This window comes from Cuculus canorus, chromosome 8, assembly GCF_017976375.1.
Source record: "Cuculus canorus isolate bCucCan1 chromosome 8, bCucCan1.pri, whole genome shotgun sequence".
Classification (NCBI taxonomy): domain Eukaryota; kingdom Metazoa; phylum Chordata; class Aves; order Cuculiformes; family Cuculidae; genus Cuculus; species Cuculus canorus.
In genome coordinates this window covers 17576693-17604680 of record NC_071408.1, presented here as the reverse complement: position 1 = coordinate 17604680, position 27988 = coordinate 17576693, and the positions used below count along the sequence as shown (strand labels likewise).

Genomic DNA, 27988 nt, shown 5'->3' with positions numbered 1-27988 from the left:
CACCCCATATCCCTGCCTGCACACTTCCAAGCACAGCAGGAGTTCTCTCAGCAGTTACAGTCTTCCATAGCGAAACTAAGTGAATTAACTATTTCTAACAAGATGTGTTCTAAATTGATAGACACATACAGAGTAAAAAAAAATATTAGCGTGGATCTACATTATTATTTTGTAAATTGTCACTAGAAAAATACTCTAATTATAAAAATTATTTGCATGTAAGCACATAACAAGCAATACAATTTTCTGTCAGTCTTATGTAGACATTTGAACTGTTTGTTAAAGAAGCTTGTTAAACAAATATATAATTTCTCAATATAGATTAATATTGTGTATATAATTTAATATAGAAATGACAAATACGCAACGTAAGACAGTAAATTACAAGTGGATTATAAATTCTGTAAATGTCCTTACAGAAATGCACAATTATGGCAGATTGCAACTTCAGACTCTGAACTACCAGCTACAAGGAAAGACATTTGTAGCCAGCTGAAGTCAGTACTATTTTTCAGTCCCTTCAAAGTTTTCTGTTAATGTGCAATGTTTGTATAAATACACCACTCAATTTTTTAATCTGTATATATACACACAGGCACACAGAGAAAGACTTCTTTATTTTGTGTATATATAAAATCACTTACTTGACAGAAAAGCCCTCCCGTTATATCTGCATAACCACAATCTGGATATAATTTGGCAATTTTCCCCTTCAAAAATGACTTTAAAAGAGAGTCAAATTCTGACTCCTTGCACAAAATACAGCTGGGACTTCGAGTGATGGACCCATGCCTCCAGCTCAGCACAAAGCTCAGGCAGTGTCAGCTTGCAGCCTTTGATTTCTCTGACAGGGTTCCTTTTAATACTAACACGGATGTTTAATTAGAGAAGAAAATGCAGAGAAGCAGAATCAAAGCTGAAAATTCTGCTTTTTCAACTCCTCTTAAAAAGTAGGAAAATAAACCTGCAGATCTCTGATTCTTGACACTTGTTGTTTTACACTTAAAAACCTCTGTCAAGAGAAGCCAACCTGCAGGCATGGCTCCCCGGAGTTCACCAGCAGGTGCTACAATCGTTTTTCAAGGTAGCTTTTGCTAAGTAATGCACTTCTAAATGTGTCTGTGCACAGACATAGGCACATACGCTGCCCACACAGGTACACCCCCCACCCCACACATACCATGTTAAAAAGAAATGTAAACCCAAGGATGGTTAATCAGGTTTCTACACCTTTGCTCCTTCTCTGTCAGCGAAGCTCAGGCAACTTTGGTCTTGTTTATGTAACTTGAAAAGTGCAACCGAGACCCACTCCTGCAGAGGACAAGACTCCCAGCTCACCTTGCCCGTCCCACTGCAGGGATGCCGGCATGGTACTTGCCAGCTTGACAGAGACCTCATTGCCTTGGACAAGAAAGAAGTTAATTCAGTTTGAAACCTTGCTTCCTAATAAAGATAGGGAACAGAAGAAATGCTTTAGAAAGCTGAAGAAATTGTTTATACACTTGGTAAAAGAACAGCTGCTCTTACACGGTGAATAGCTGGTACCTTACAGAATACTCGTCTACATGCCTGCCTATGGCTGGCTTTGCCCAGGAGGGCTGTGGAGGAGCTGTCGGTCTCCTATAATAAAATGCAGGTCTTCTTGTCCTTGAAAGGGTTCTCAGAAGCAGGTATGCCCACTAGCAATGGATCTTTCTTGGCATGTTCTTCACAGTAGAGCATTAGGTCTGCTGATGCTTTTGACACCTGCAGAAGACAGGGAAAAAAACCCCAAACATAATATGGTATTTCTCCATAAGTGGTAGCATGATCAGGCATGCTGAGAGCTGCTGACAAGTATGAAGTCCCTGTGTGGGATGGGAGAGGTGCTTGGAGATCAACACACTCTCTTGGGACCCTGTCTCCTGCAAAAGACTCTGCAACGGGCTCACTCTGGCTTCATCTGCAGAGGGGAGAAAAGGATGGATGGTGGAGCTCTTCGAGGTACTCAGGGTCCGTTTGCGACACCAAGCAAATGTACTGCTCGGCGCCTGCACAGCTTCCACAGAAGACTAGAAATAAATGGGAGGAGGTTCACAATCATACAGTAGGTTCATATTCCTATTGATAAAGTTTGGGACAATAAGTGGAAGTGTTCTCAGAGGACAAGCCATTTCAGTACTGGTGCACGGGGGTCTCTCCTCGCATGGCCCCAGCTCTTGGCCCTCTTTGCCTGAGGGAGCACTGCTGCTCTGGGAGTCCACTACTCTGTCAGCCTTCTGCTGGCCTTCGAAAGGGGCCGGGCAGCAATCCAAGGAGCACGGCAAAACCCCTGAAGGCAATACTGCTAATGTTGCCAACATCCTACCCCTGCTAGCTGGAAACAAGTTTGGTTTCTTTTCTGCCTTCAGTTAAAGGAATCCGGTTTCTGCCACCTTGTCTTCCTTATAACGTCCCTACTCATTTGTTTCCTTGCAGACGTAGCATTCAGCCAGTTACAAGATGGAACAAAAATCACACAGAGAACTGGAAACTCACACCTGCCTTCTGTTTCATATGTTTGATCTGCACTTCATCTGTACTTCAGTTCTCATACAAGTCCACAAAACACCGTGCTACCTGAAGATACTGCTGGTATATGGCCACAAGAACGAGATGTATGCAGATTTGTTGGGGTCAAATGTGAATGTCAGGTTCTAAGATGGGAAAAAAAACATGAACTGTGGGCACAAATGCTTGCACACTCCCTTACCTTACTGCCTTATAGCTGGAAAGGGGAGGAAATAACTAAAAAGGAGGGGTAAAGGAAGACGTGCTCTCACCTTAATTCTTTCTATCGAGGCTTCTATTCTTAACTGCTGGACAGTCCTCCGGGCCTGGGCTATGTTGTTGGTTGTGCTAGCCATTTTGCCAGACATTTTCAGCGAAGCGGTGAAGGTCTGTTATGAAAGACAGCAGGTTAGTTTTCCAGAAGATGGCACAGCATATCAAACTGCATTTATGCAGAGAGGCAACCACAACGTGCTGTAAAAGAAGTGCTTTTTAAAAAAAAAATATTTTGCACGACAGGAGCTGTTGGCTGAGAAGCAGCTCAGCAAACAATGCTCTGCAACCAAAACAGCCCCCAAACCCACCCACTGAGCTCTTGTGCATTTACTGCTTCACTCTTCCCTATGTTAATGGGCAATACAGATTTATCGACTCATGCTTTTCCCAAGCCAGAGGGCAGCCAGCAATGCACAGCGCACCCACCCCTACACATGACATTTGCACAGGGGCTGGACACAACACTGTCAATCTCAGTGTCCGCTGCCGCAGGATGGATCCTGCCCTGTGGGAAGGATCAGTCATCCCAGGGTGGTGCTGAAAGGGAGGAGAGCTGCCATCCACCTGCCCAAACACTGGGGATGAAGACCTCTCACAGGTGTAAGAGGATTTAATAGCTGGTTACTGTCCCTCCACTGAGACCACTGCAGTGAGGAGGATGGGAAGAAGCACAGACGCATTGGCTGCACAGCCCGGCCTTTCTGCCTCTTTCACCTCTTCCCAGCAGGGCTGCATTGCAGCCCCACAGAAGCTTCACCACATGTCAGAGGAAAAGGAAAACAAGAAGGCAAAGTCCAGAGACACACTCCCAGCTGCTGTCTGCTCCCGTGTGGCCATATATGGGGGGTGGCAGAAAAATCGAGCAGCTCCAGGACCTTCCTTCTCCACATAAGAATGCAAAGCATCAATCCCAACCTAGGGGAGGTGATTGGATGGTGTCCAGTGAGTGAGAAGGAAGGATGTCCTCCTCCAGGCTCAGCTGGGCAGTCTAGCAGCAATCTGAACACAGATTTTGCGTTTCGACCTTCCCTTGCAGCTACCCACAAGATGCTCACCAAGCGGCATGAAGGCAGTACATGCCACCAGCTTACAGGGCAGCCCAGCCAGGGTGCCACATGCTTCCCTGTGAGCTGGACCATGGAAGAAGACAGACTCCCAGCCCCACCAAAGAGGAAGGAGTGAACTAGGATCGGATGTGTGCAACCATATCTACAGAAGGAGGACAGCCTGCCTGTCAGATCTGACTCAAGACCAGGTCCAAGAGGACATCACCAGTAAACAGTTAAGGGTCAGCTTTGCTGGTGCTATCAGTGCTGTCCCCTAGGAGCTGTGCAACAGAGACCCAAATGAGGCTCCTTCATCATGTCCACAAAAGTATGCTTGTTTGCATGCTCTAAGTCAGTGCTCAACCAGCATTTACACCACTTTGGAGGTCTTAACCTCATGGTAGTTCCTCAGCTTCTTCACCCATATGTAACTTACATGCCACGCTTGAGTTTGCCCTGGCTTATCAGGCCACCGTGAGCTGTCCCTTTGCCTGGGCCACACTGAAGATCACCTTGCTCTGTCTCTTAGCAGCACCTTTCATGCTGTGCGCCCCTGGCATCCCTGGCCATTTCCCATTCCATGTGGACACATGTCAGCACCAACACTGCTGCTGGAAGGAAACGACCCATGCATGGAGCAGCAGGAGCAGGGAAGGGCTGAGGACTGTGCAGCATCACAGTCAGGCGAATATCCCTACAGTCGTTGCAGCAGCAAAGAGCTTACTGCAAAATTATTCAGGTAGTCAGGATTTTGAAGTGCAGCTGCTTTAGGACAGCCCTAGCCTGTGAAACTATCCTTTCTGTACCAATCCTTGCACACAATCTCTAGCTGGACTGTGTACAAACCCTGTCATTTGTTCTCCACAGATCCAGGAAAATAATTGGCTCCATGGTGCTGTGCTTAAATCATTTATTGCATTACAAGGACTTCAGTCCAGTGTAGCTACATGTGACCTTTCCAAGTGCTGTGTACAGCATTTCCTTGTAGGCTTCAGGTTTCTCACGCCTCAGCCTGGGTAGCAGTGCTGTTTCTCCAGCCAGTGCTCGTGCCTGTCCAGCTTGCTGGGAACAGCATTACTTTGCACTGAGTCCCTGTTTTGGCACACACTATCATTACTAGACTGCTCAGCAGGGCCCAGACTTTCAATATTTTTCTCTCCCTCCGCAGAGACCAGCCCTGGGTTTGAAGTTCACTCCCAGTACATCCCAGGCCACTACAACCCATGCTGGTGAAGTGCACCCATGGTAGACATGAGATGCCACAGAACCCTGCTGCACACTCTCAGCTCTCCTCTGACAGCAGTGCAAGCACTCGCAGTGCTTTCTGCTGGCTGGGAACCATCCACAGCTGGCAGAGAACACCCACCACCCCAGCATGACCCACACCCCCAAGGCACCAAGTGTGCTTGTCCTTCCCCGCAGCCCCATGATCAACCGGTGAGAAGTACTGCAAGTGCTGCCATTTCATGATTTACAGCTCACAGCCAATTTCTGTTGCTCTTCTAACATCCAAGTTTCCCAGCTACATTCACACCAGTAAACACAAAGTCCAGAGAGAGCAGAATCAGGCTGCACATGGCAAGAAGCATTGAAGAGCAGAGTGAACATCAGCAGCACTTGATGGCTGAGCTGCAAAGACAGCAGCACAGAGATGTTGTCATAGCTGGGGAACAGCCAGCAGCAGGATGCAGAAGCACCTTCCTTTCAACAGCTTTGGGCAGAGTAATCGTCAAGCAACAGGTCATGCATGCAGGGGGGAGGGATGTTGATAACTAATATTAGATATCACTAAAAACTTATTTCCTGAAACAAATATTAAGAACATATTCAGGAATCTCTGATCTGCATGAATCCGAGTGGCCCCTGTTTAGCTCATTGGTCTCCTTTCCTCGTAACTCCCTGCATCCAGGAGTGGGAGACAAGCATGAAACACAGAACTAGTTTAAATGCTGCAAATATTCCAAATGCCTGATTTCAGGGCAAATCACAGAAGGTCTTTTGTAATTTTAAACATGTGCCAGTCCAGAGACCACAGCTCCAAGCAAGTGCCCTGCAGCAGGCGAGGCGCCAGCCATTTCAGGGGCATGTGGCATCTGAAGTGTGTGCCTTCCACTCCTCTAAATATTTCTGCATGCAGCTACCAGGGGTAAAGCTGCAGCAAAGCTAAGCGAATCTGAGCAGAGCAGACACCCGTGACACAAAGGCTGGGGAAGCCAGGCTGGCAGCACACACTGCTGTCTGATTCATCCCGGCTGTGCAGGAGTACAGCTTGTAAACCATCGTTGTTTCACCTCCTCAAGAGCTGGGTCAGAAGCTTGAGCCTCGGTCTGTGGCAGACATCTACTGTCCCAGTTCCTCACAAGCCCCTCATCACCCTAAAACATCTCCAAAGTTCCTACTGTGCTCCAGAGAGGTCACCTACAGAGCGAGTCACACGTGATTCACTGTTCACCACCCACGGAAGGCAATGAATGCAAAATTTAAAAAAGCTTCAAGCAGGCACTCATCCCCACTCAGCTCCACGGTGCTGTGTTCAGAGCAGCACAAAGGAAATGAGGAAGGACTGTCTGCACAAAAGCAGCTCATCCTCCAGCCCTGCAGCCTCTTTCAACCCTCATTTAATCCATATGTGACGTGGCAGGAGGTGACAAATCCAAACCATGAGTCAGCACAGGATAGCTGAGGCGCAGCCATGACCATGCAGGGCTGGGGAGCTGAGCCTGGCAGCGCAGGTGCAAACCCACGGACTCTGCTCCCAGGAACGGGCGCTGGTTTTGCCAGAGCAGGGCTGTCATCTCCCAGCGCTATTGGCTACTTACTCGGCATGGCTATGGGTACCGAGTTTTGGGAGTGGTACTTGCTCAGGGCAGGTGTGAAGTCTTTGCATGCTTTAGCTGTGAGGAGGAGAGTTAGAGGCACAGTTGATTGAAATACCCTCTGTATCAACATCATGACACAAACTGTCAGTTACTAATCCAGATACACCATGTGACAGTCGAGTTATTGCTAATCACAGAGCTGTCACATCCCACAGCAAGCACCCAGTGTGCCTGTCCCAAATCACTGATTCTTGTAGCATCCAAATATTGCAATGCATTTTGAAGGCACATTCAGTGATTCAATCTACAAATTACTCACAAAGAAGGAATGCTGACCAACACAGCACAAACACATTTGTCTGGAAATAGTTGTAATTCTGTTCATACAGGTTTAAAAGTCAGATGTTTTGCTTTACTGCTGGGAAAGGACAAGCTACTTGGAGCATGCTTCTCACTGCAAGTGATGATTAGAGGTGCATGTTGAATGCATGTCACATTATTTGTAAAATACCAAGTGACAACTCTGAAATTCACAGCAAAGGCCATGGTGCATTAACCACCTCCAATGCAAGGCCTGCAGTGCTGCAACTCGGACAAGAAGGCCTCTTCCAGTTCAGGTCACTTACGGCTAACTCAACAAGGCAGGGAGGCTTACACCACATCGGGCAATGCAGGAACGCATTGTGGGCTTCACCAAAGGCACAGAAGCCAGATTTTGTAAACTCAGGAGAATTACCTCACATCCCAAGAAACAGTCCATGTTTTAGCTGATGTGAACTGACAAGAGCAGGACCACACTGAGGGCTTGGTGCCACAACAGCTGTAGGGGAGCCTCCATTTCCCCCAGGGCTGCTGCAGGTCCTGCCCACAGGGACTCTGACCTCTGCCAGCAGCTCACCAGCGGCAGCGAGAGGGACTAAGCTGGAGCTCCTGTTGACTGTCAACAGCAGCACCCGAGCTGGGATATGTGCAAGCACCACCAGTAAACCAGCCTCGTGATTTTGGAATGTTGGCACCAGGTGAATGGAGCCAGGAGATCAGCACATCTTGGCTCAGCAGGACTGCCTGAAGAACTGCAGCCTCAGATCCAACAGATAATGCAAGCAGCCTGCACTCCACAGCACCATCTGCTCATTTAAAACAGCATTTAGAAAAATAACAGGAGTCTTCCATTACTGGACTTTCGGGGCATTTAACCTGAAAATTTGGTGAATTTAATTATTGCAAAGCTAATTGTTAAACTAGAGTTCCTAGAAAGGAAGTTTAAAAGGACAGATTTTGTGGTTTTTGTTCAATGCTTCCTGCTTTTGCTGGCATGCCATGCAAATGCCGCTCTGCTATCACAGCCCCCTTCCAACATACGAAAATAGCACCTAGACCAATTCTACTCAAAGCCATTAATACATTTGAGTCCAAATTTTGAGATCCCTTCCCACTGAAAGCAATTGATTGCAATGGGTAACTACCAGACTAAGGGCTTTGCTGGATCTGGGTTTCCTCACCTAACCCTGGTGCTTGCTGAGGCCAAATGGGTGCAGTCTGACTGAGAATTCTGCTCAACATGTACATGAAGCTTAACTCATCTGTAGATGGTAACAGGATCATTTTTCTGGGCGATGCCTCCCCTTGCCATCCCCAGCACAGCCCTCAGGGCTGCTCCCTGCTGTAACTCCCAGCTTGGCATCCAATGTGGGGTTGCAGACCCTGCTCCCAGTACCTCCCACCCAGGAGGTAGGCAACACCATATCCAGGCACCCAAAGCAATGCATGGTTCATCAAAAACATCAGTGACCTTTCCCTGTGCCCAAGAAGAGGTGCTGGCATGGAGGCTGGGGATGCTGTTTCTGGAGGAAGCTCTTGCAATGAGATTGTAATTCCTCTAAGAAGTCCCCCTGCACCAGTGGCAGCAAAGGAAAATGACCCACTCTCCATCATACACCATGTGGGAGACGTGCAAATACAAACCAGCATCCTGGCTACATGGAGCTGAAGCAGTAGGAGAGGAATTTAAAAGGCATTTCTCATGTTTAGATAGTACCATTAAGAAAAGAGAACAGATATAAGACTGTTGGCTACTTTGGGGAATTTACTTTGCAAAGGATACAGAGAGAGGCCAGAAGACCCTACACTTTTGGGAGTTTCAGTTTTGATCAGAATAAAACCACAGAACCAGAGCACTGCATTCACACTGTTCCCCCTGCCTCCTCATTGCCAGCATCAGAAGGCATCTGGTCAGAACCACTGCAGGCCCCTGGGGCAACGGTGGCCAGTGGGTTCACCAAACAGACACCAGCACACCAAACCCCACAGCTTTGCTGTCCCGCAGGGACCGCCCAGACAGACCCACAGAAGATGGTCCCAGCGGCAAAAGCTTCCCCATACTCGATAGGCTTACACATTCATACAAAATGAGACTTTCAACCAAGAACACGTGCTGTTAGAGCTGATACATGCAGCCACCTCATTTGATAACAAACTCTGCTGGTGCATTGCAAACCGATTGCAATTGCTTTACAATAATCTTAATAACAAGGAGCTGTTTTACATGGACACAAAAGCATGCATCCACTACAAACTGAGCCCAAATTCCTATTCCAATCGCTGCAGTTCTCATTTACTGTATTGAAAAGTTATGGTGTGAGAAAAACCACAACCCAAAGCAATTTATTTTTATAAATTAATGTATGTATCCCAAGAAGTAATAGCTTTCATTGTTTGCTGATTCCTCCAACTTTAGTACTTTATTTTTATTAAGAAATAAAGACATAAGTGTTAAAAAACAGTTACTGCAAAATTAAAAGACAAACCATCCTCCTCTCAATTCGCTGGGGCAAGTCCAGGCTGACTTTGCTCACCCTTCCCTTCCCCACTGCCAAGCCACAGCCCCCAAACCCCTTTTGCCACTGGAGAGGTTTGAGTTTCTCTGGAGTGCCTTCCCATCCTATGTGAATGACCTTGTTAGGAAAGTTTCAGTGCTTATTTTCCCAGCTGGTTAGCTTTGTTAATAAATTAGATGTTTAGAAAAAACCCAAACCAAACCATAACATTTGAAAATTAAATTGCTGTGTTTCCTCATCTTCAAACAAACATCAGCAGCATTACTTAGTCCTCCTAAGATTACTGAATCTCTTCCACAGAGACGTTTACAAACAACTAGGTCATCACCCAATAATACTGTTTTCCCTCCGAGTTCCTGGCAACCTACCCTATTAACTAAGCTGCTGCGGCCATCTCGAGATTTCTCACAGGGTACACTCGATTTCAGACAACAGCAAAAACTACACAAAGCTCTGCAGATCTGTATCGGGGGTGTGCACAGTCCTGCAGAACTTGGGGTCTTGTCCACCCAGGGCAGGGTCTTCTAGCACAGGGATGTCTCCCAGAATAATTAAGTCACTCTCTAAAGAAAAGACTACTCAGCTGGGGAGAGCACAGCTCCAGTTTCTGGGAAACAAGTCTTCATGTTAATGGGCAGTCCTCAACTGAAAGTAAAGACACTCAGAGACCCGAGCTCACCCCACCACGTTTTTATAGCAGCCTTCCAGTACTTAAAGGGGGCCTAGTGGAAAGATGGGGAGGGGCTCTTTATCAGGGAGTGCAGGGATAGGATAAGGGATAAATGCTTTAAGCTGAAAGAGAGGAGATTTAGATTAGATGTTAGGAAGAAATTATTCACTCTGAGGGTAGTGAGGCACTGGAACGGGTTGCCCAGAGACATTGTGGATGCCTCATCCCTGAAGGTGTTCAAAGCCAGGCTGGATGAGTCTTTCAGTAGCCCTGTCTCAGGCAGGGGCGTTGGAACTTGATGATCTTAAGGTCCCTTCCAACCCAATCGTTCTATGACTCTATGACTTTTCTCAGTGGGATTTCTCGCATCCCCCACCACTCACAGACCCAACTATTCATTCTCTATCAAACAGACCAAAACCAAAGTTCCAACAAGTTTCTCGGGTCACCATCTCAGACAAAGCACGGCTGGAGTGATGTAATGCTGTCCTAGGCAGGCACGAGCCAGGAGTCTCCTGCACCCACCGCCACAGGGACACATCGTGCATGACCATCGGTCTCTCACCAGTGCTAATGCTGAAGGAGGGCTTGGCAGACCCAAGGCAGAGAATAACAGAGCCTCCCCAGCCCCAGAGTAGCTGTGAGCACAGCTGCAGCTCTTGCTTGTCTCTGACTCACAACCCAAAAGGAGACAAAATAATCAGTCCCACCAACAGCCTTCTCCGGTCGCTGTGCACTCAAGGCAAAGCCTTTCACAGAAAGCATTCTGAAAACACGGACAGCTACATTTGAAAACAGATAAGCCCTGTGATAATTTTCCCAGCTGTGCTGGCTGGTCTAATAAAACAAGCAAGCTCTTGTACCTGTGCTCCATGTCAGCTAGTGAGGGGCTTGCAGGTTGTCTGTCTTCTCCGCTACACCAGCCCACAATTCTGCCCTTCGGTTCCCCAGCTGCCAGGCCCCTGCCTCTCAAGTGAGGCAGGATGATCTTCCTTTATTTTCAGCCCCAAGCACATCGTGCAGCTTTGACTTTCCCTTTTTTTAACATCAAAAGGCTGCAGGAGCAGAAAGGTGAGGTGAGACAGACAGCTGAAGAACATTTTCCACTGCAGCAGCCATTAACCCCACCAGAACACCTCATCTTCCTGGGGATGTCCAGCCCACACAACACCAGGGCACACACCACTGTGCATTCCCTGTCACCTGTCCTTTTTCACTGCTCATCCCTACCCCTGCTCTGTTTGCAAACTGTCAGAAGTGAAAAGAATTATTACGGGAAAGGCACTAAAACCACCGGGAGGGAGCAAGGCTGCCAGGTACTGCAGGCTTGCAGAGTCACATGCTGGGCTAGGACTCTGTAATGAACATCACAGTCAACAAAAAAATGGAGCAAATATGCCAGTAGGAAGGCTTAGCTCATCTTTTCAGGAAGATCCCTTTTTCCGTGGAAACCTGAGGATTTTGGTTTGTTCAAAAGAGGAGGATGCTCACTGGTTGCACTTGGCCAGGCAAAGGTTCAACCACAAGCATGAAACTTCCAGTGTGCTTCATGCAGGCCAAACATCAGCATGTTGTTCCTTCTTATCAATAAGAACACAAACACCTGCAAACAGGTGGAGCTGCCCTTCTTCCCTAGAAAAACCCTATTTTTCAAGGCCTTGCCCTATTTCTTTCCACACACATTAGGTAAGGAGGTTGCAATGCAGCACGCATTCAGAACAGTGGGCTTGGCAGGTATGCAGCTGGGCATTCAACTTGCCTGCTGCCTGAGCTCCAACCAGGATAATTAAACACCAATCTATCTTTTTCACTTTTATATCCAGGACTTATGAACTCCCTGATGAGTGAAATGTAATTAAATCACCACAGCTAAAGTACACTCCGGAATCACCCAGCAGCTCTGCCCTGCAAACAGCTCCCCGTTCACTCTGGTTATGTAAAGTCAGTTTACACTGTCGCTCCAAACCCCAGCTAGCAACAGAATAAAGGTTCAGTAGGGTATCTTATTACTATCTCTTTTGAAGTAAAATAGTTTTGAGTTGAAAAACTCAAAACTGTAGATCAATAGAGCAAACTGAACAAAACAATGATAACACTAACCACAATGGCATCAAATAGTGTACAAAATATGCATGGCTTTAACACACTGTCAGCCTTCAGTCTTCCAGGGTGACAGCCCGCAGCTAGGGGTTGGTGCGAATCTAAAGTTACAGCTAATCTGCAAATGCATGTTTCTAGGGCAGCTCCTTTTTCACAGCCATAGAAGCTGTGCTGTGGGCGATATGGGACAGCGAGGTGGAAATGCCCACCGCACTCTGCCTGGTGTTCAGGGGCTGCAGGGACACAGCAGGCTTCAAATTCGGCAAGGAAACAGCAGGCAAAGGGCACAAGCAGTTCAAAAAACAGAGAGGGATGCCAGCCTTCCCAGTCTTCCTCGTCCCCCTGCAGCAGGCTGGCAGAGGGAAACCCTGCTTGCCAAGGGCATTGCACAGCACCCACTGCAAACAGCCCTGCAGCAGCCCCAGCCTGTGGTTGGGGCTCCACGGGCTTGGGGGCTCCCCCTGTCACCACCCCACAGGATGGATAAGTATGTACCCCAGGGACTGCTGCTACTGCTCCCATGCCCGGTATGGAATCACTGCCAGGAGCTCCTTCAGCTCAGAATGGTTGGATACCACAGCCTGCTTAAGCCTGCTAGGGAGAAAAAAAAAAAAAAAAAATAATACCACCACGAAAATTATTTTGCTTTTCTGAAAATCACAGTAATAGAGAAAAAAGAAACAAACAGGCAGCCTGGAAAGGTCAAAGCCAGAAACCCCCAAGTGTTTCTTTTGCTTTTCTGACAAAGAAACAAACTTTGTACATCCCTCAGGGGGATCCAAGCCATGAGTTCAGCTACAAGCTAGGGCCCACGGCGATGCAGCTGCGTGCCTGGGGCTGCCCACAGCTGGGTAACCAGCACCAGCGCCTTATCAATGAGAGAGGTGCAGGGTCCCGCCTGGGCTTGGAACACGCAGACACACTGCACTGAGGAGTCAATGAGGAGCAACAAGGTGTGATCCACAGCCTGGGAACAACAGACCCACGTGGGGACAGCTGGCAGCAAGCGCCCTCGATCTGCACAGGTGTCTGTCCCCCTTGCTTCCCAAACTGCACGGGCTGTTGAGAGAGCGCAACTCCTGCGCATTGACTGAACCTGGGGTGGCAAACATTTCCCTACCCTGAACCTGGACCTTTGCTAGGCCTTGTGAAGACAGACCCCTTGCAGAGCAGCCTGTGCAGCAGAATGAGGGTGACCAGTGGCAGCACAGAGCTGGTCAAGAGCAGGGCTGCATCCAGCCCGCATTCCTCACCCCTGCCCTGAGCTGGGTACCAAAGCTAATGCCAGGCATGCATGCTGCTGAGGGAAGCACATGCATCCCAAGAAGCTGCCCAGCAGGGACAGGTGGCCTTTGGGCAGCATTTCTGCCCCAAAAGCCAACCACAACACGGTACCGAGGGAGCTCGGGTTTACGGTTCCAGTGATTCCACAACAAACATTGCAGGTTTACAGGTGAAACCCTCCCAGTCCTGCAACCTCCTCAGTCTTTGCTGAAACAGTTTCATCCATTTTGCATACTGCCACTACCAACGAAGACTCTGTCTGCCAAATTACACCAATGGCTCCCCACTAAAATATTCTGCAGTGTCCTTACTTACCAACACTGTCCTCTCTGGCACCCTTTCACCCCTGCTGCCTTCAGCTGGGTTTCTGCGAACAATTCAGTAACACAGCAGTAACACAGCACCAGACGCCAAATCCAGCTGTCTCCTCTTACCTACTTACACTCTCTGGAGCCAGCAGGAATAAAAAGCCAGGAGCTTTCTTCTATCTCTGAAGTCAGCAATTTTGCTTCTGAAAATACAGAGTAGACTTGTTGGGCAGGAAGGCGATGGCATTGTTATGGTTGCTTTTCAGTGCTTTTAAGTTTTGCTTTTGCTCTACAAAGCAGGAGCCAAGCAAGCCCTTAACCCCAACCCTAGGTAAGCAGGACACAATGCACAGGCTGGGGAGGCTGGAAGGAGCAAGAAGGCAGCAAGAGGAAGAGGGTGTGCAAGCAGCATGGAGAGGCACCAACAGCTACAGCCAAGGTCAGTCCTCATGGGAAGCAGGGAAGAGGAGCTGCAGCAGCCCCTGGAAGGGGTAGCCCCTCTCTGGCACCTGGGATGGCTGTGGGCTACATGCACCAGTTGCTACGTGCACCACGCAGAACAGAAAGGTGTAGGGTGTTTCAGCGTAAGGTTTCCATGGGTGCTGCGAGTGCTCCTGCACGCGCTGCTTTCCCAGGCACTGTGTGGGAGCATGAAGGCTGGCAGCTGGTTGGGACTTGAACACTGGTTGTTGGTTTTCCTACAGGGCAGACGTGGCTGCTCAGGAGCAGTTTTGTTATGACTTGCAGAACCTAAAACCTCTCCGAGTCCAAGCCAAGAGGCCTGACGCTGGCATTAAAGGCCATAGCTGGGTGCAGAAATAAACAACTCTGTTCTGAGGGTGCATGGTAGCATAACCAGATATGGTTGTACGCAAGCGTCAAGAAGTCCGTCATTGTAATATTTCATGGCCTCGATATTTTTTTTAATGTTTAGGTCCCCAAGGGAAGAATCTGCTGGAGGAAGCTCAAAGTGCCTGGCACTATCTTCAGCCAAACCGCTCATTTGTGCCAGAGCAAGCCTGGAGGCAAACAGTGTTTGCTGCAGAGCATTCAGAGTCGAAGTGAGCGCTGACTGTGAGTTTTCCCCCCAGACACTGCACCCCCCAGCATGCAGCAGTGTCTTTCCACAACCATCTGGGAAAGGGGATGCCAGCTTCCATGGCTATCTGGGAGACCACACTCTCCTCTTCCTTGCGCCAAAGCTGAGCATCCCAGTGTAGGGTTCTGGCTGCTTCTGCCCTCCTGCGTAGGGCAGTGAGGATCCCCAAGCCCCTTCCCCAACACCAGGTTCTCTCTGCTGCACAGCAGGACTGGGCACAGGCTGCTGCTTGCTGCTGCCCAGTCCTTGCAAGGTGACCTGCAGGGAGGGTGGGAGAGACACAGCGTTCCTTCTGGCAGCAGCAGGCAGGAGAGAGGCATACCCAGGGGATGCCTCTGCCCACCTGAAACCCAAATTGCCCTCATATCTCTTCATCATATCTGCACCTTCAAAGTAAATACTACAAAAGTTATCCATGCTGATCTTCCAGAAACGAGGACCCACTGTCCCAGATGAAACCCTAATTAGAGAGCATTGGAATGAGGAGGGCACGTTCGATACTCCTTCTGCTCCAACCGGTTGCTCTGCTCAGAGAAGGAAACAGTACCTCCAGCAAAACAGCTCCTTCCTAGCTGACCCACCTCTCGTGCCTGCACAGGGTGATCCCATCATTGCAAAGCTGCACCTCAGCCAGCACCTTGCTCTGGTTATGCAGTCAACCTAGTTTTTCCAGCAGTGGCTGCAGCCAAAGGGAAAGCCTGCGGCAGCTGGCAGGGCTCCTGCCACCTGAGCCCTGGCATGGGGCCGTGCTGACACCCAGTGGAAACCATGGTGAGACGCCCAGCAGAGGGAAACGCCACGGCTGAAATCTTTTCCTTGTGCTATGCTACCGAATCAGATGGAAAATAAAATCTGGTAAGCAAGAAAACGTGGGAGCCCTGCCCGCTGCAAGAAAACAGACTTAAGTAGCAAAATGAAATAGGGATTAGAGAAGCTTTCTGGTCATTTCTGTCTTTATGATACTTATACCACACCTGACAAAGGAGAGACGGGACTGTGCAATATGCCAGCGCTTACTGGGAGGAGAAAGACTCAGAGATACTTGTATACTTAGCTTGTGTACCTGCAATGCAAACTTTCCAGGGAGAATAGCAACCATCACTGCCCACAACCTCCCAGCTGGCTCCGAGGGTACCATGAGGTCTGCAAGCAGACCCTCCCTCACTCCCTCATCCTCCCTTGGCACAGCTGCAGCCGAGGCCTGGACTGCTTTCCAGCTGCCAACTGTGGTGCCTGTACCACCTACCATCTCAGCAGCCAGGGGAAGGTTCCTCCTCCCACCTCCACAGCCACCACAAAGCAAACTGTTAGCAGCGGCGGCAACAGTGACAGCTAGCTGGTTCCCAGCACGTGAGGAGGACTTGATTCTTAAACAGGTGTCAGACAAGATTTACAATTGCTGCACAAATATTTTATACACACCAGAAAAAGGTTGGGTTTGGTAAAAGGAAAAAAATATCCTCCCCAAACAAAATCAGCTCCTTTGCCCGTTTAAGGATCACACTATTACAGAAAAGCTGAAACATCTGGCAGCTGCACTACTTGCACACAGTGTTTTTGGTGAAAGATCTGAATACTTTGGGATGCACATCCTGCAGAACCAAAGGGATCGGGGAAACTCAGGTTCCCCAAGAGGTCCAGCTTCTGTTTTGCTGGGCACAGAAGCTGCTGTTATGCACAAAGCTGCTTGGTATTTTATGTAGTCTGCACACGTATAGATCTTGTACGTGACGTAAGCTTGAAGCAAATAGAGACAAGGGTTTTACATGTCAGAGGTATAAAACCAAGGTGGAAGCAGGGGGGACCGGCATGCTGCAGCTCTATTCAATCCACTGGCCTCTTATTTGGATTACAGTATATATTAGCAGATTTCAAACCCACTTTTACAGCAGAAAAGATACAGCAATGACAAACTCTCCTTCCGCCCATAGCTCTCAGAGGAGGTGCAGCAATTAGGGTAGGTTAGCGATGGGAAGTCTGGGCACGTGGATACATCTGCTTTCCCTGACACAAGCAGCCCATCAGTGCACACGGAGAATGAAAGCTCCTTAAAGCATGGAACACCGATTTGTGGTGTTCGCTTCCTCAGAGGATTCACACTGAGAATATCTAGAGATTTTACAGTTGAGATACTATTTTCAAACTACAAATAATGCTGCCACTGTCTTAATTAGTCTTTCTAGAATGGAAAAAAAAAATCCCAAATAATATGAAATGAAAGAAGACAAACAACTGCCAAGATCTTCAACTGGATTTAGTGTTCTGGGTATTTAATTGAGGATGTGTTCCTTGATAACTTCCATTTTACAAGCCACCCTAGCACTATCCTGCTGAGGAAAACTGGGCTACAGCTAAGTTTGAGTTTCAAAGCCAACTTCTATACTCGTGATTCTGTCAAACCCAATTTACTTGTTGGGAAATGAGTAGTGGAAAAACCTGTTTTTATTTACCTCCGCATTTCTTCTGACTTAACTTTTTATATCTTTAGTACAAATGAAAGCCATGAAAACAGACTTCTAGAGAAAGGTTACTTTAAAATACTACTACTCAAATGGTTTTCAAAGACATTAGTCTGAAGTCATTAGTAAAGACAATCTGCATTCTCTAAAGAACTGCAGCACAGTTTCTGCACAGAGGGTACTTCTTTCTCCCCACAGGGCAATACCCAGCTAACTCACACCAGAAGAGACACACACAAACTACAAAGAGACATTTGCCAAGAAACTTTTAGTTGCATCAAAATCATTTCATCTTACAGCATGTAAAGCAGGAGCACTGCGATTAAAGCACCAGACTGGGAGTCACGAGATCCAGCGTGGCCTCAGGGTATGTGACCTTCAGCAAATTCTTTAGTCTGAAAGAAAGAGAAAGCCGAGGATTCCGATGGGAGATGCTCTGTGAAGAGCTCCCTAGCTCTTCACTCAAAGGCAGTGAAAGGGTGCGAAGTATTTCACAAGCTTCTTGATTACGTGAATTTATCAAATGAGATAAACATAGGAAGAACTTGCATTCCAAGATGTCAAACAACATACATGTAACACAGCAAATACACCGGCTTTGACAACTTCCACGCTGCCTGGGCTAACTGGTGGAATAATCAAGGAAAAGCCTAATTTCTGTGGGAGAAGAAGCCCATTCAAAACAGCATTTCTGCCCCCTAATATTCAACAGGAGAGCAGTCAGGCAGTTAAAAATGGAGGTGGATGAGTGTCAGCAGCTACCACTGCTTATCTCTTAGAGAGCAGGTGCTGTGTCTGTGCCCTCTCCACCATAGAGCTGCCTGGTATTTCATATTCGTTCCACTCCAGAAAAAAATTAAATCACTGGGACTTGAGATTTGTTATGCTGCTTTATATTTTTCCATGAATGAAAGGAACGAGCATGTACTGGAAACTCACCTACATAAGCAGTCTCACTACCTGTCCCGCTGGCTTTGATTTTATCAGCGCAACGATCCTGAAACAGAGTAAAATAAAAATGGTAAGTCCTTCATAGTGCAAGAAAGCCAAAGCTAAGAAGGGTGAGCTATTGTGGTTTAATTCTAGTCAAAGACCACGGTATTTTGAGACTGGCCTCACTGAAAAATCCACCTCAAACTTTTCTCACAGCCAGGCCCCTTGTTTCCCTCCCGAGGATATGGCCACAGGCAGCCAACTCCCTCTGGCTACCTCCCAGAGGCTAACGAAATCAACAAGTTTTCACAGCCTTTTTGCACTGCCTCCTTGCTGCCACTACGGCTCCTCTTGAATGTACTCCCACAGACCTCTGGTGGAGAGGATTTAGAGCAGCTCTTAAGAAAAGCTGTTGCGTTTAAAATGAGTTAAACTACTCAGGATAAAACCCTCAGCACGTTTACATTCAGTGCCAGTGTAGCCAGTGTTGCCAGTGTTGGGCACATGTATTATTCTGCTTCCTGCAGACTGCTCTGAGGTACATGTCTCCATTGATATATTCTATCAGCTGTGCCTAAACCACAGGAGAAACAAACGCAGGAGCCCATGTTCCCAACAGAGACCTTTACACACTGAGAAAGCAAAGCTGGAATTTGATGAGTCCTAAAAAGTGTAAGTTCCCGCACCAGATGCTGTTCACTGTTGTAAGACTCAAAGCCTCATCCAACCTGGTCTTGAACACCTCCAGAGATGGGGCATCCACCACTGCTCCGGGCAACCTGTTCCAGCACCTCACCATCCTCACAGGAAAAATTTTCTTCCCGATATCTAATCTAAATCTCTCCTCTTCCAGCTTAAAACCATTACCCCCTACGCTATCCCTGCACTCCCTGATAAAAGATCCCTCCCCAGCTTGCCTTTAGGCCCCCTTTAAGTACTGGAAGGCTGCTATAAGGTCTCCCTAGAGCCTTCTCTTCCCTTCTCCAGGCTAAACAAGCCCAACTCTCTCAGCTTGTCTTTGTATGGGAGGTGCTCCAGCCTGATCATTTTGTGGCCTTCTTTGGACTCCTTCTAACAGATCCGTGTCCTTCCAGTGCTGAGGATTCCAGAATCGAAGGTAATGAAAAAACAGAAGGTGTCATGCCTTCTGTGAGAGCTAGAGGGGGGACTTTATTTACAAATAAAGTTGTCTTTATTCTCATTGTTTTCCTTCTGCCTGAACTCTAAGGGTGGGCACATTCAGTGCAATACAGACACAGGTGTGCAAACACATATTTAATGTTCTAGAAACAGCAGCTAATGATCTACCATCGACTGATAATTGCTACGTTAACTTTTCCTGTAATTTATATTGCCTGTTTATATACCTCTGTATCCCTGTAGAGACACCCACTGTCAAATATGGTGCAAAACACTGATTATATGCACTGGGCATTTACTAAACTGGCAAAGCAGCTGGGGAACAGATAACTCATTATCCAGGGCACAGTAGGATCCAGAATCGCCACTGACACGTTTTGGAAGAAAAACAACCGTAATTTGCCAACAACTGGCGGAAATCTGGCACAGAGCCCTGGTGCCGCTCAGTAACTGGTCAAATAACAGAGCTCTGAGATTTACAAGTCCTGGTATGCACGGAAAACCCAGAGCGATGCGCAGGGGCAAAGCGTGCAGCCTTCAGTCTTACTTGAGCAGCAGTTATGGGGTCGGAGGAGCTATTCCCAGGAAACATGGAGAAAAACAGCACAGCACATTCCCAAGGGATGGTCCTCAGCAATTGCCGAATGCCATGGGTTGGCAGCACGGGCGGTGTCTCCTTTATAAATCACAGGCCACTTCCCATGCTGGGAACAGCATAAAAATTTTAGTATCTCCTGTTACAGATCATTGTATGGAGTAGGAAAATAAATTGCATTCCCAAAGAGACCACCTCACTGCATCCAGTCCTTGTCCCAGTGCCAAGACTGTGCAGGAGGACAGTAATAAGTGCAACACGTAACCCTCCTTTACACAGGTGTGACAGCCGTGCTGTCCAAAACACAAGTTTAGATGGAAAAGCTTCTGCTTTGCTTATCTGCAGGTCCTCACTCCACCCACGCACCCCAAAAATTCTCATCTATTGGCTTCTGCCTTCCTGCCAAAGATCAAAACACAGTCCAAACAATCTCTAAATGCTTCTAAACAATACAGATGGCTCACAGGGGCTGCTTTCCACCCCACAGCTATAAAGCCTCGCCATTCCCGCTGAAGCAAAGCTTCTACCGTAAACACTACCAGTGTAATTTGAGGCCAGTATAACGTATGCCCTCTGAAACCCTCGCTAAGAGTCCTGAGTAGCTGGAGCGTAGGCATTCCGAGGCCAAGCCATCCTCTGTTAGGGATAACAGGCAAGGGCACATGGGAGAGAGATGAGGAAATACTGCTGTCAAACGGGTCCCGCCAGCCAAGGGTGGCAGCCTGCGCCTGGGTCCTCCTGTGCCGTAGGCCCTGCAGCCAGCTCCAGCTGGAGCATCCCAGCTTTGTGGGACAAATTCCTCATCAGTTTTACAGTAACATAAACCAGATCCGGCTGGGAAGAAAATGGTCTGTCTCGCAAAACTGTCAGTGAGACTTTCTGCTTATTCCAGCTCCAAGCTCAGACCCAAAAGCCTAACTTTTTTTTTTTGGCTCAAACCTAAAAACACAGCTGAAAATGTATTTAGGGATCTGCTCAGTCTTATTCACAGGAACAGCCAACAAAGCAGTGTTTTACTTGTGACAGCACCTACTTTTACATTTTCAGGGCAGCAATCCCAGAGGTTTAACACACACACCAGACAGCTGCAAAACCAGGAGAGCAGAACACCTTCCACCCCACACCTTACAGGAGTAAGAGGAAAACAAGACCTTGGCTGGAAGATCACAGCTTTGCATTAATAAAAATAATGAGCTCTTTCCATTTAATCTCTCATTTCCGAGACTTGTTTAATTTTTCCCCTGCAGCACAGACGAACCTTTTTCCTGGCAAATAAGTTGGAGATTTCTTTGTAATTATTTTGATAAGGAAACAAAGGCTTCCTGGGTTTCTGCAGAACTGTGACACTACTGCAAACTCACATTTCATGTTAGTTTACGTTCACCTTGAGTATTTCCTATGACAGTGTGGCTTTCCAGACAGAATAACTTCTCGCCAGTTGTGCTGGTGGTGTTTAATAATGACAGTTGAAGAGCAGGATCAACAAGAGAGAGGGAGGCACAGCAAATATATATATATATATATATATATATGTATGTATGTATATATATATATATATACACACATACACACCTTCCTGGCACTTTAGAGTGTGTGTTTTTCTTTCTTCTCATGTTTCGTTTTCAAGATCCGAAGTACCACAGATGCTTTTACATGATTTGTAACAAGCCACAGGTATATAAACACAATCATACATACATCTGTGCTATGTCAACCAACAATAACTGTCTAAATCTAATATTCTATTATAATTCTGAAAACAATCAGACAATGAGATTCAAATAGTGACCCCATGTAGGTAAAGTCTGCTAAATACACCACTGACTGACTATTTATGTTATCAGCAGTTACCAGGAACAGACATCAGCAATGTCCACCAGTATGAAAATACATACCTTCTTGCCATCAGCAAAAGATCTGGAGAACATACAGAAAGCTGCACCATATTACGGCACTGGATCTTCCCTGAGAACTTCTTTTTTTTCTAATGCAAACCATAACAAACCACCCTGAGTCAAAATTTCTGGCACTTCGCCGTAATATGGCAGCGCACAAAAAAGAGCATCAGTGCCTTTGGAGCCTGCTTGATTTTAGTTTTAAAACCAGAAAGGAAATTTTCTTCTGGAAATACTCTGGCTATAGATCAAGATAATTAACAACACAGTGAAGAACCTTTATTTCTTTCATTAACTGAAGAGGCAGACACAGACACATAATGTATCTCACAACTGCAGGTTGCAGCAATTGTGGAGCAAATTTAAGCCCAAAGACCTAACGACAGAGGACAGAAATCTAAACATATTCAACTAGGCACAGACAGCTCAAGAAAAGCCTTTCTAGAGACAGACTTCCTAAGTTACAAGCAATTTGAAATTAAAAGCATAAATTTATAAACAATCAGAATGCCCATTCTTGACGAATAAGCCCTCTCTGTTGCAGAGATAAGCCCCTTCTGCCCCACTGAGTTCCTGCTTCCAGAGCTTCCCAACCCTTTCCATAGCCGTTTCTGCTCTGCAAGCCAGACTCACAGCACCAGCTTCAAAAGTCATGACAGTTTGCCCTGGTTCTCAGCCCATATTGTCCCTTTCTAAGACGTCCACCAGTGCCTCTAGCGTCTTCCTTAGTGGTTTTAAGCCGAAAGAGGGGAGATTTAGATTAGATATCAGGAAGAAATTGGTTATTGTGAGGGTGATGAGGCACTGGCACAAGTTGCCCAAAGAAGTCATGGACGTCCTATATCTGGGGGTGTTCAAGACCATGCTAGATGAGGCTTTGAACAAACTGATCCAGTGGAAGGAATCCCTTCCCATGGCAGGGGGTTGGAACCGAGTGATCTTTAGGGTCCCTTCCAATCCAAACCATTCTATGATTCTGCAATCCTCATGGGAGCATTTGTGGTGATTAAGGGGCATGGACTTCATACACACCTTCCCTTATGCTCCCCTGGTACAGAAGGCCAGCACGGCCAAAGGAGGCTGCGCAGGCAGCAAGAGCAGTACTGGATCGCATGGCAACGCCTTAGCATGACAGAAACTGGGAGGGAGTTTTTTTACTCTCCTCAGCTTAAAGCATCAAAAAACTTTTTCTCTTCCCCATGGTTGATCCTACATCTTCCCTATGAATAACACAGCCACCCGCTCCCAGACACGTTTAGGTTTTTTAATCACCCGATTCTCGCCCCGGCAAGGGGAAGAAGTTATTCTGAATATCAGCACCAAGCCAAGGGAGCTGTCACACAAAGAGAATTATCATTGCATGAAGATAATCATCATTTAGAGAGCGAGATCAGGCAAAATCTCTCCCATGAGTCCCAACTGCCTCTGCACAAGGAGCAGTTACGAAGCGGTTCAAGGGTGCACAGCTGGCATTGGCCTGTGCAGCTGCCAGCAGAGCCTCGGCTGGGGAATCGGTTCCCCCTAGCCTCACCAGGACAAAAATCAGCTTTGCTACCTCCAAACATGTGAGAGAGCCAGTGTCAGAGCATGGTTACCTGCAGAGCGGGCAAGGGCTCTGGGCAGATGTCCTGTGTTGGAGCAGAGACACAGTGGAGGGAAGCAATAAAACTTGGGTCATACGTATGTCCAAAAAGAAAGTAACCTGTCCCTGTACAGCAGGTTGTGCAGACACAGGAGAGGGAAGAGAAGCAAAATAGCGTAAACAAATTTAAGAGCAAGCCTGGGTCCTGCCTAAAGCTGAGCTGACTGTCTAAATAAGAAAGCCGTCCCCACACTGATGGATGAGTCCCAGGCCAGCCCAGGGAGCCAACAGAGGACACAAACCTCCGGTGGGGCTCAGGACCAGCTGTGTCCCAGAAGCCACATCCTGCAGCAATACCAATCATCCTCACAACACACTTATTCTTTTAACTATCTCCATCACAGACCAAGATGCTGATACAGATACAGGAAGCTGAATATAAACACATTGCCTGTATTCCTTTGAATACTGGGTACAGCAACTAAAAATATACAGTCGCTGGTGTTCCCAAGCATCTCGAAGCTACAAACTGCTTCTGTGCTGCTGAAGCACTTGCAGACCTGGGGCACACTGTACCCCAGGTCTCAGTTGGAAGGACATTCTCCTCCCCACCAAGGCCCAGCTGGAAGGGGGCTAAGCTGTTCCGCAGTAAGAAGCGCTACATCGCGGTGCATGGGAATGCCAGATTCCCCCTGAGCTGCATGCGTCTCCAGGGGACAGATGCACCCTCACCACTCCTCCAACCTTCTCTCTTCCATAACTCAGTCACTGAGAGGACTTTTGTCACTACCACTGCTTTTTCTGCTGCTTCTCATCACTCCTTACAAAATGCAGAGTGACAATTTTTTACTTACAATGTTCATATCTTCTGTTCTCCCTCCCTTCCACACTCTTCTACAGGTTATCACAGAGAGCAGAAAAGATGGGATTTTAGAAGAGGTCACAGCGCCGAACGCAGGATGAATATGCAGGTTCAGAGAAATGAGGTCTAGCTGTGTAATACTGCAAAATTCAGAAAATAGCTGTGCGATTCCAGCCGATTAACATGGAGCAAATCCCAAGTCATCAAACATCTGCAGCTTCAATTTCGCAACAAACAGCAAGTCCAAACTACTTTTAAGACCTGAGGAACTTGCTTTCTGCCTCCGTTAGAGCTAATGAAAGCTTCACTACTAATTCCAACCTCGGCATGACATGGGCATTCCAGTGCTAGAACAGGAGCCCTGTGAGCCCTGCCCATTCCTATAGTTTTTGGAAGTGTAGATGAAACTGCAGCAATACCTCCTATGAATAATGCTCCATAGCTTGGCCAAGGTTGCAGTAGGGTTTCCCAGGCTAAATATACGCAGCTTGGAAAGTCCTTCTTCTCCATCCCCATGAAGCCGGCTCATGCGGGGATGTCTGCTCTGGCACAGGGGACAAAGTAAAAGGGCTGAGAGTGAGGATTTATTGAGGCTGTACCACAAACTTCTGCCTCAATGTGAATTTCCTTTTGCAAGCAAACCTAATCAAAGGACGATGCATGAGGGTTGGGAAGCTGTGCCCACCAAGGCAGCACATTTCCATCCTGCAGAGCTGTCGTGTTTAGCATCTTCTGCAACAGACTCAACTTTTCAGCAACACTTTAAGGAACTGAGGAACCACCACCGTGCTATTGTCTGCATCCCAGGCATCACCTCACTGCAGAGAGCTTCTTGTGAATTTGGCTCAAATACACCAAGTCTTTTGAAGAATAGAGCCTACAAAATTATGAACTTCCAGTATCCATAAAAAAAATTATATAGCTACAGAGACATATACCTGAAACAAACAGACTGTCTGAAACCTGCAGCACAACTCGGTATTTGCATTAACGTATAACGTCAGCAAGAGATGGGAGATGCTGGTTCTGACCTGTGCCGCCTGCTGTTTGGGAGCTCGCCAAAACTCCTAAGCAGGAGAGTTAAATTTTTAAATGAAGGTGGTCTTGTCAGCTGGATGGTTACACAGGGCAGCTTGACGACAGCACGAGACCCCATCCATTGTTCTCCTTCCCAGTTTATTCGCCGCACTAGTGCTTGATTAAAGCTACCCTAAGTGACTGCAATACGTTCAACGCAAGGGTAAAACATGGATTTGAGAAGTCATTAGCTGCGTACTAATCCCTCAATCTCATTTAGTGCTACCAGAGTAGCAGAAAACGCTGCTGCTGTCCAGTACTCACTCTTCACTCATAGGATTTCAATTCACAACCAAGTTAAACGTGAACATGTAACTTGTCACTAATGCCATTAGCTCAAAGTCAATAGAAATGCTGACGAATAGTCTGACAAATTACTGTGAATTCAATTTGATATGCCACACTAATTGAATTATTCCTGATAGTCAGAAATAATGAGGCCCAGTTTCCTACGTATTCAGCCTGGCTTCCTGAGCCCTCCTCTGCCTCACGGTAACCCCACTGTCCATCCCCATCACATCTGCTGTGACTAATTCCCCCCCAGCTCAAAGCCACTGGTTGAGGCAGGTCCTGCTGCCTTTTGTCTGGAAGCAACAAGACCACTGCGTTCCCCGCACGCCCGCGCCAGGGTCCGTGCCAGGGAGGAGGGAAGGAGATGGATGAGCTGAGGTGGCATCTGCCCAGCATGGGTCCTCATTCCCAACCAGCACCAGGATAAAGACACAAAATACACCCCAGACAGAAAAAAAAACTCTCCCAAAAGTACGGAATTTAAACTTGGAATAGAGGACTGCAATTTAAAAGTTGCTTAAAGCAAACTTATTACTGCAACAGAGTGTGTAATCTTCTCAGTATCAATGTGAAACCTCCTCGAATAATGACGCTTACCACTAATTAAACTCCTTCCCACACCAATCCCACAACTCCTCGCACATGGGAAACTTCCTCCATCCGGCAGCGCCAAAGGAAGCCATCGCCTGACGGGTGAGAAGACGGACATAGGGTGGGAACATGGACACAGCCAAAGTTTAAATGATTTATGGGAAGGTGGGGCTGCCCCTCTGCTGTCTCCTACCCTCAGCCCCATCCATCCATCCCTGTGGTCCAGAGGGTGCAGATGGATGGAGGTGGGCAACAGGAAGGCTGAGGGCTGCCACACAGACCCTGTCTCCAAAGAGATAGGCCAGTTTTATTCTTATTTTACATAATTGAGCAGATTTCATCCCTTTCTGCAGCCACACACAACTTGTTGAACCGCATCGAAGTGGCTGTGAGTTGACTCTCGCCGGGACTGGGAAAAAAAGCCCTACAAAACAGAACCAAAACCAGCCTAAAAAAAGCAAAAAACCAAGCTAAAAAGCAAAAAAACAGCCTGAAAAGCCAAAACCAGCCTGAAAAGCAAAACCAAGCTAAAAAGCCAAAAGCAGCCTAAAATGCAAAAAACAAGCTAAAAAGTCAAAACCAAGCTAAAAAGCCACAACCAAACTAAAAAGCCGAAACCAAGCTAAAAAGCCACAATCAAACTAAAAAGCCAAAACCAAGCTAAAAAGCAAAAATCAAACTAAAAGGCAAAAACCAAACTAACAGCCACCCTGGGTCCGCTCGGGCCCAGCCTTGCCGGAGCCCCCGGTGGCCACAGGCGCCGAGCTGCCCCTCCCGCCCCGGTGCCCCCCCCCTCGACCGCAGCCGGACCTCACCGCCCGCCGCTCCCGTCCTCCGCCCGCACTCCGTCTTCACGGTCGATCGCGCTGGCCCCGCCCACCGCTTCCCGTCGCTCCGCCCACTGCCCGCAGACGCTCCGCCCACCGCCAGCGTTGCCCCCCGCCCACTGCGCCGACCGCGTAGTCCACCGCCTGCTCTGCCCCGCCCAGTCATGCGATGGCCACGCCCACTCTCCGCGCTGGGGAGTGGGCGTGGCCATCGCATGACTGGGCGGGGCTTTCGCGGTCCCGGTGATGCTCAAGCATCCCTAAAAGCATCGAGTCATTAATGGGGACGTAGACCTCTGTAAGATCCCACCTCGCCACAAACCTCCTTTCAGGGGGCTGCAGAGAGCAATGAGGTCTCCTCGCAGCCTCCTCTTCTCCAGGATAAATAACCCCAGATCCCTCAGCCGCTCTTCATAACCCCTGTTCTCCAGCCCCTTCCTCAGTTTTGTTGCCTTCATCTTAACACACAGCTCCTGCAGGTCTTTCTTGTACGACCCCAAAAATGATTCATAGAATCACAGAACCATGGAATAGTTTGGGCTGGAAGGGACCTTAAAGATCATCCAGTTCCAGCCCCCCTGCTATGGGCAGGGACACCTCCCACTGGATCAGGCTGCCCAAGGCCCCATCCAACCTGGTCTTGAACACCTCCTGGCATGGAGCAGCCACAGCTTCCCTGGACAACCTGTGCCAGTGTCTCACCACCCTCATAGCAAAGAAATTCTTCCTTGTGTCTAGGAGCAGCTTCACCAGCACTGAGCATAGGGG

General features: G+C 47.7%; 1 protein-coding gene across 7 annotated transcripts; it reads right to left on the bottom strand.

The window, feature by feature from the left end:
* Positions 1-598: 598 nt before the first annotated feature.
* GNG12 (G protein subunit gamma 12) lies at positions 599-27306 on the bottom strand. 7 transcript variants are annotated; one of them, XM_054073230.1, is made up of 6 exons: positions 27204-27306; positions 18367-18424; positions 17725-17822; positions 13996-14072; positions 2802-2918; positions 599-1746 (listed from the first exon to the last, which is right to left on the bottom strand). In XM_054073230.1, exons 5-6 carry the CDS (start codon positions 2895-2897, stop codon positions 1621-1623), a joined length of 222 nt encoding a protein of 73 aa, XP_053929205.1. In that variant the 5' UTR covers positions 2898-2918; positions 13996-14072; positions 17725-17822; positions 18367-18424; positions 27204-27306; the 3' UTR covers positions 599-1620. The 7 variants fall into 7 exon arrangements, with proteins under 7 accessions (XP_053929205.1, XP_053929206.1, XP_053929204.1 ...); XM_054073231.1 differs by having other exon boundaries at positions 14004-14072; XM_054073229.1 differs by lacking the exon at positions 13996-14072.
* Between the last annotated feature and the right edge of the window lie 682 nt (positions 27307-27988).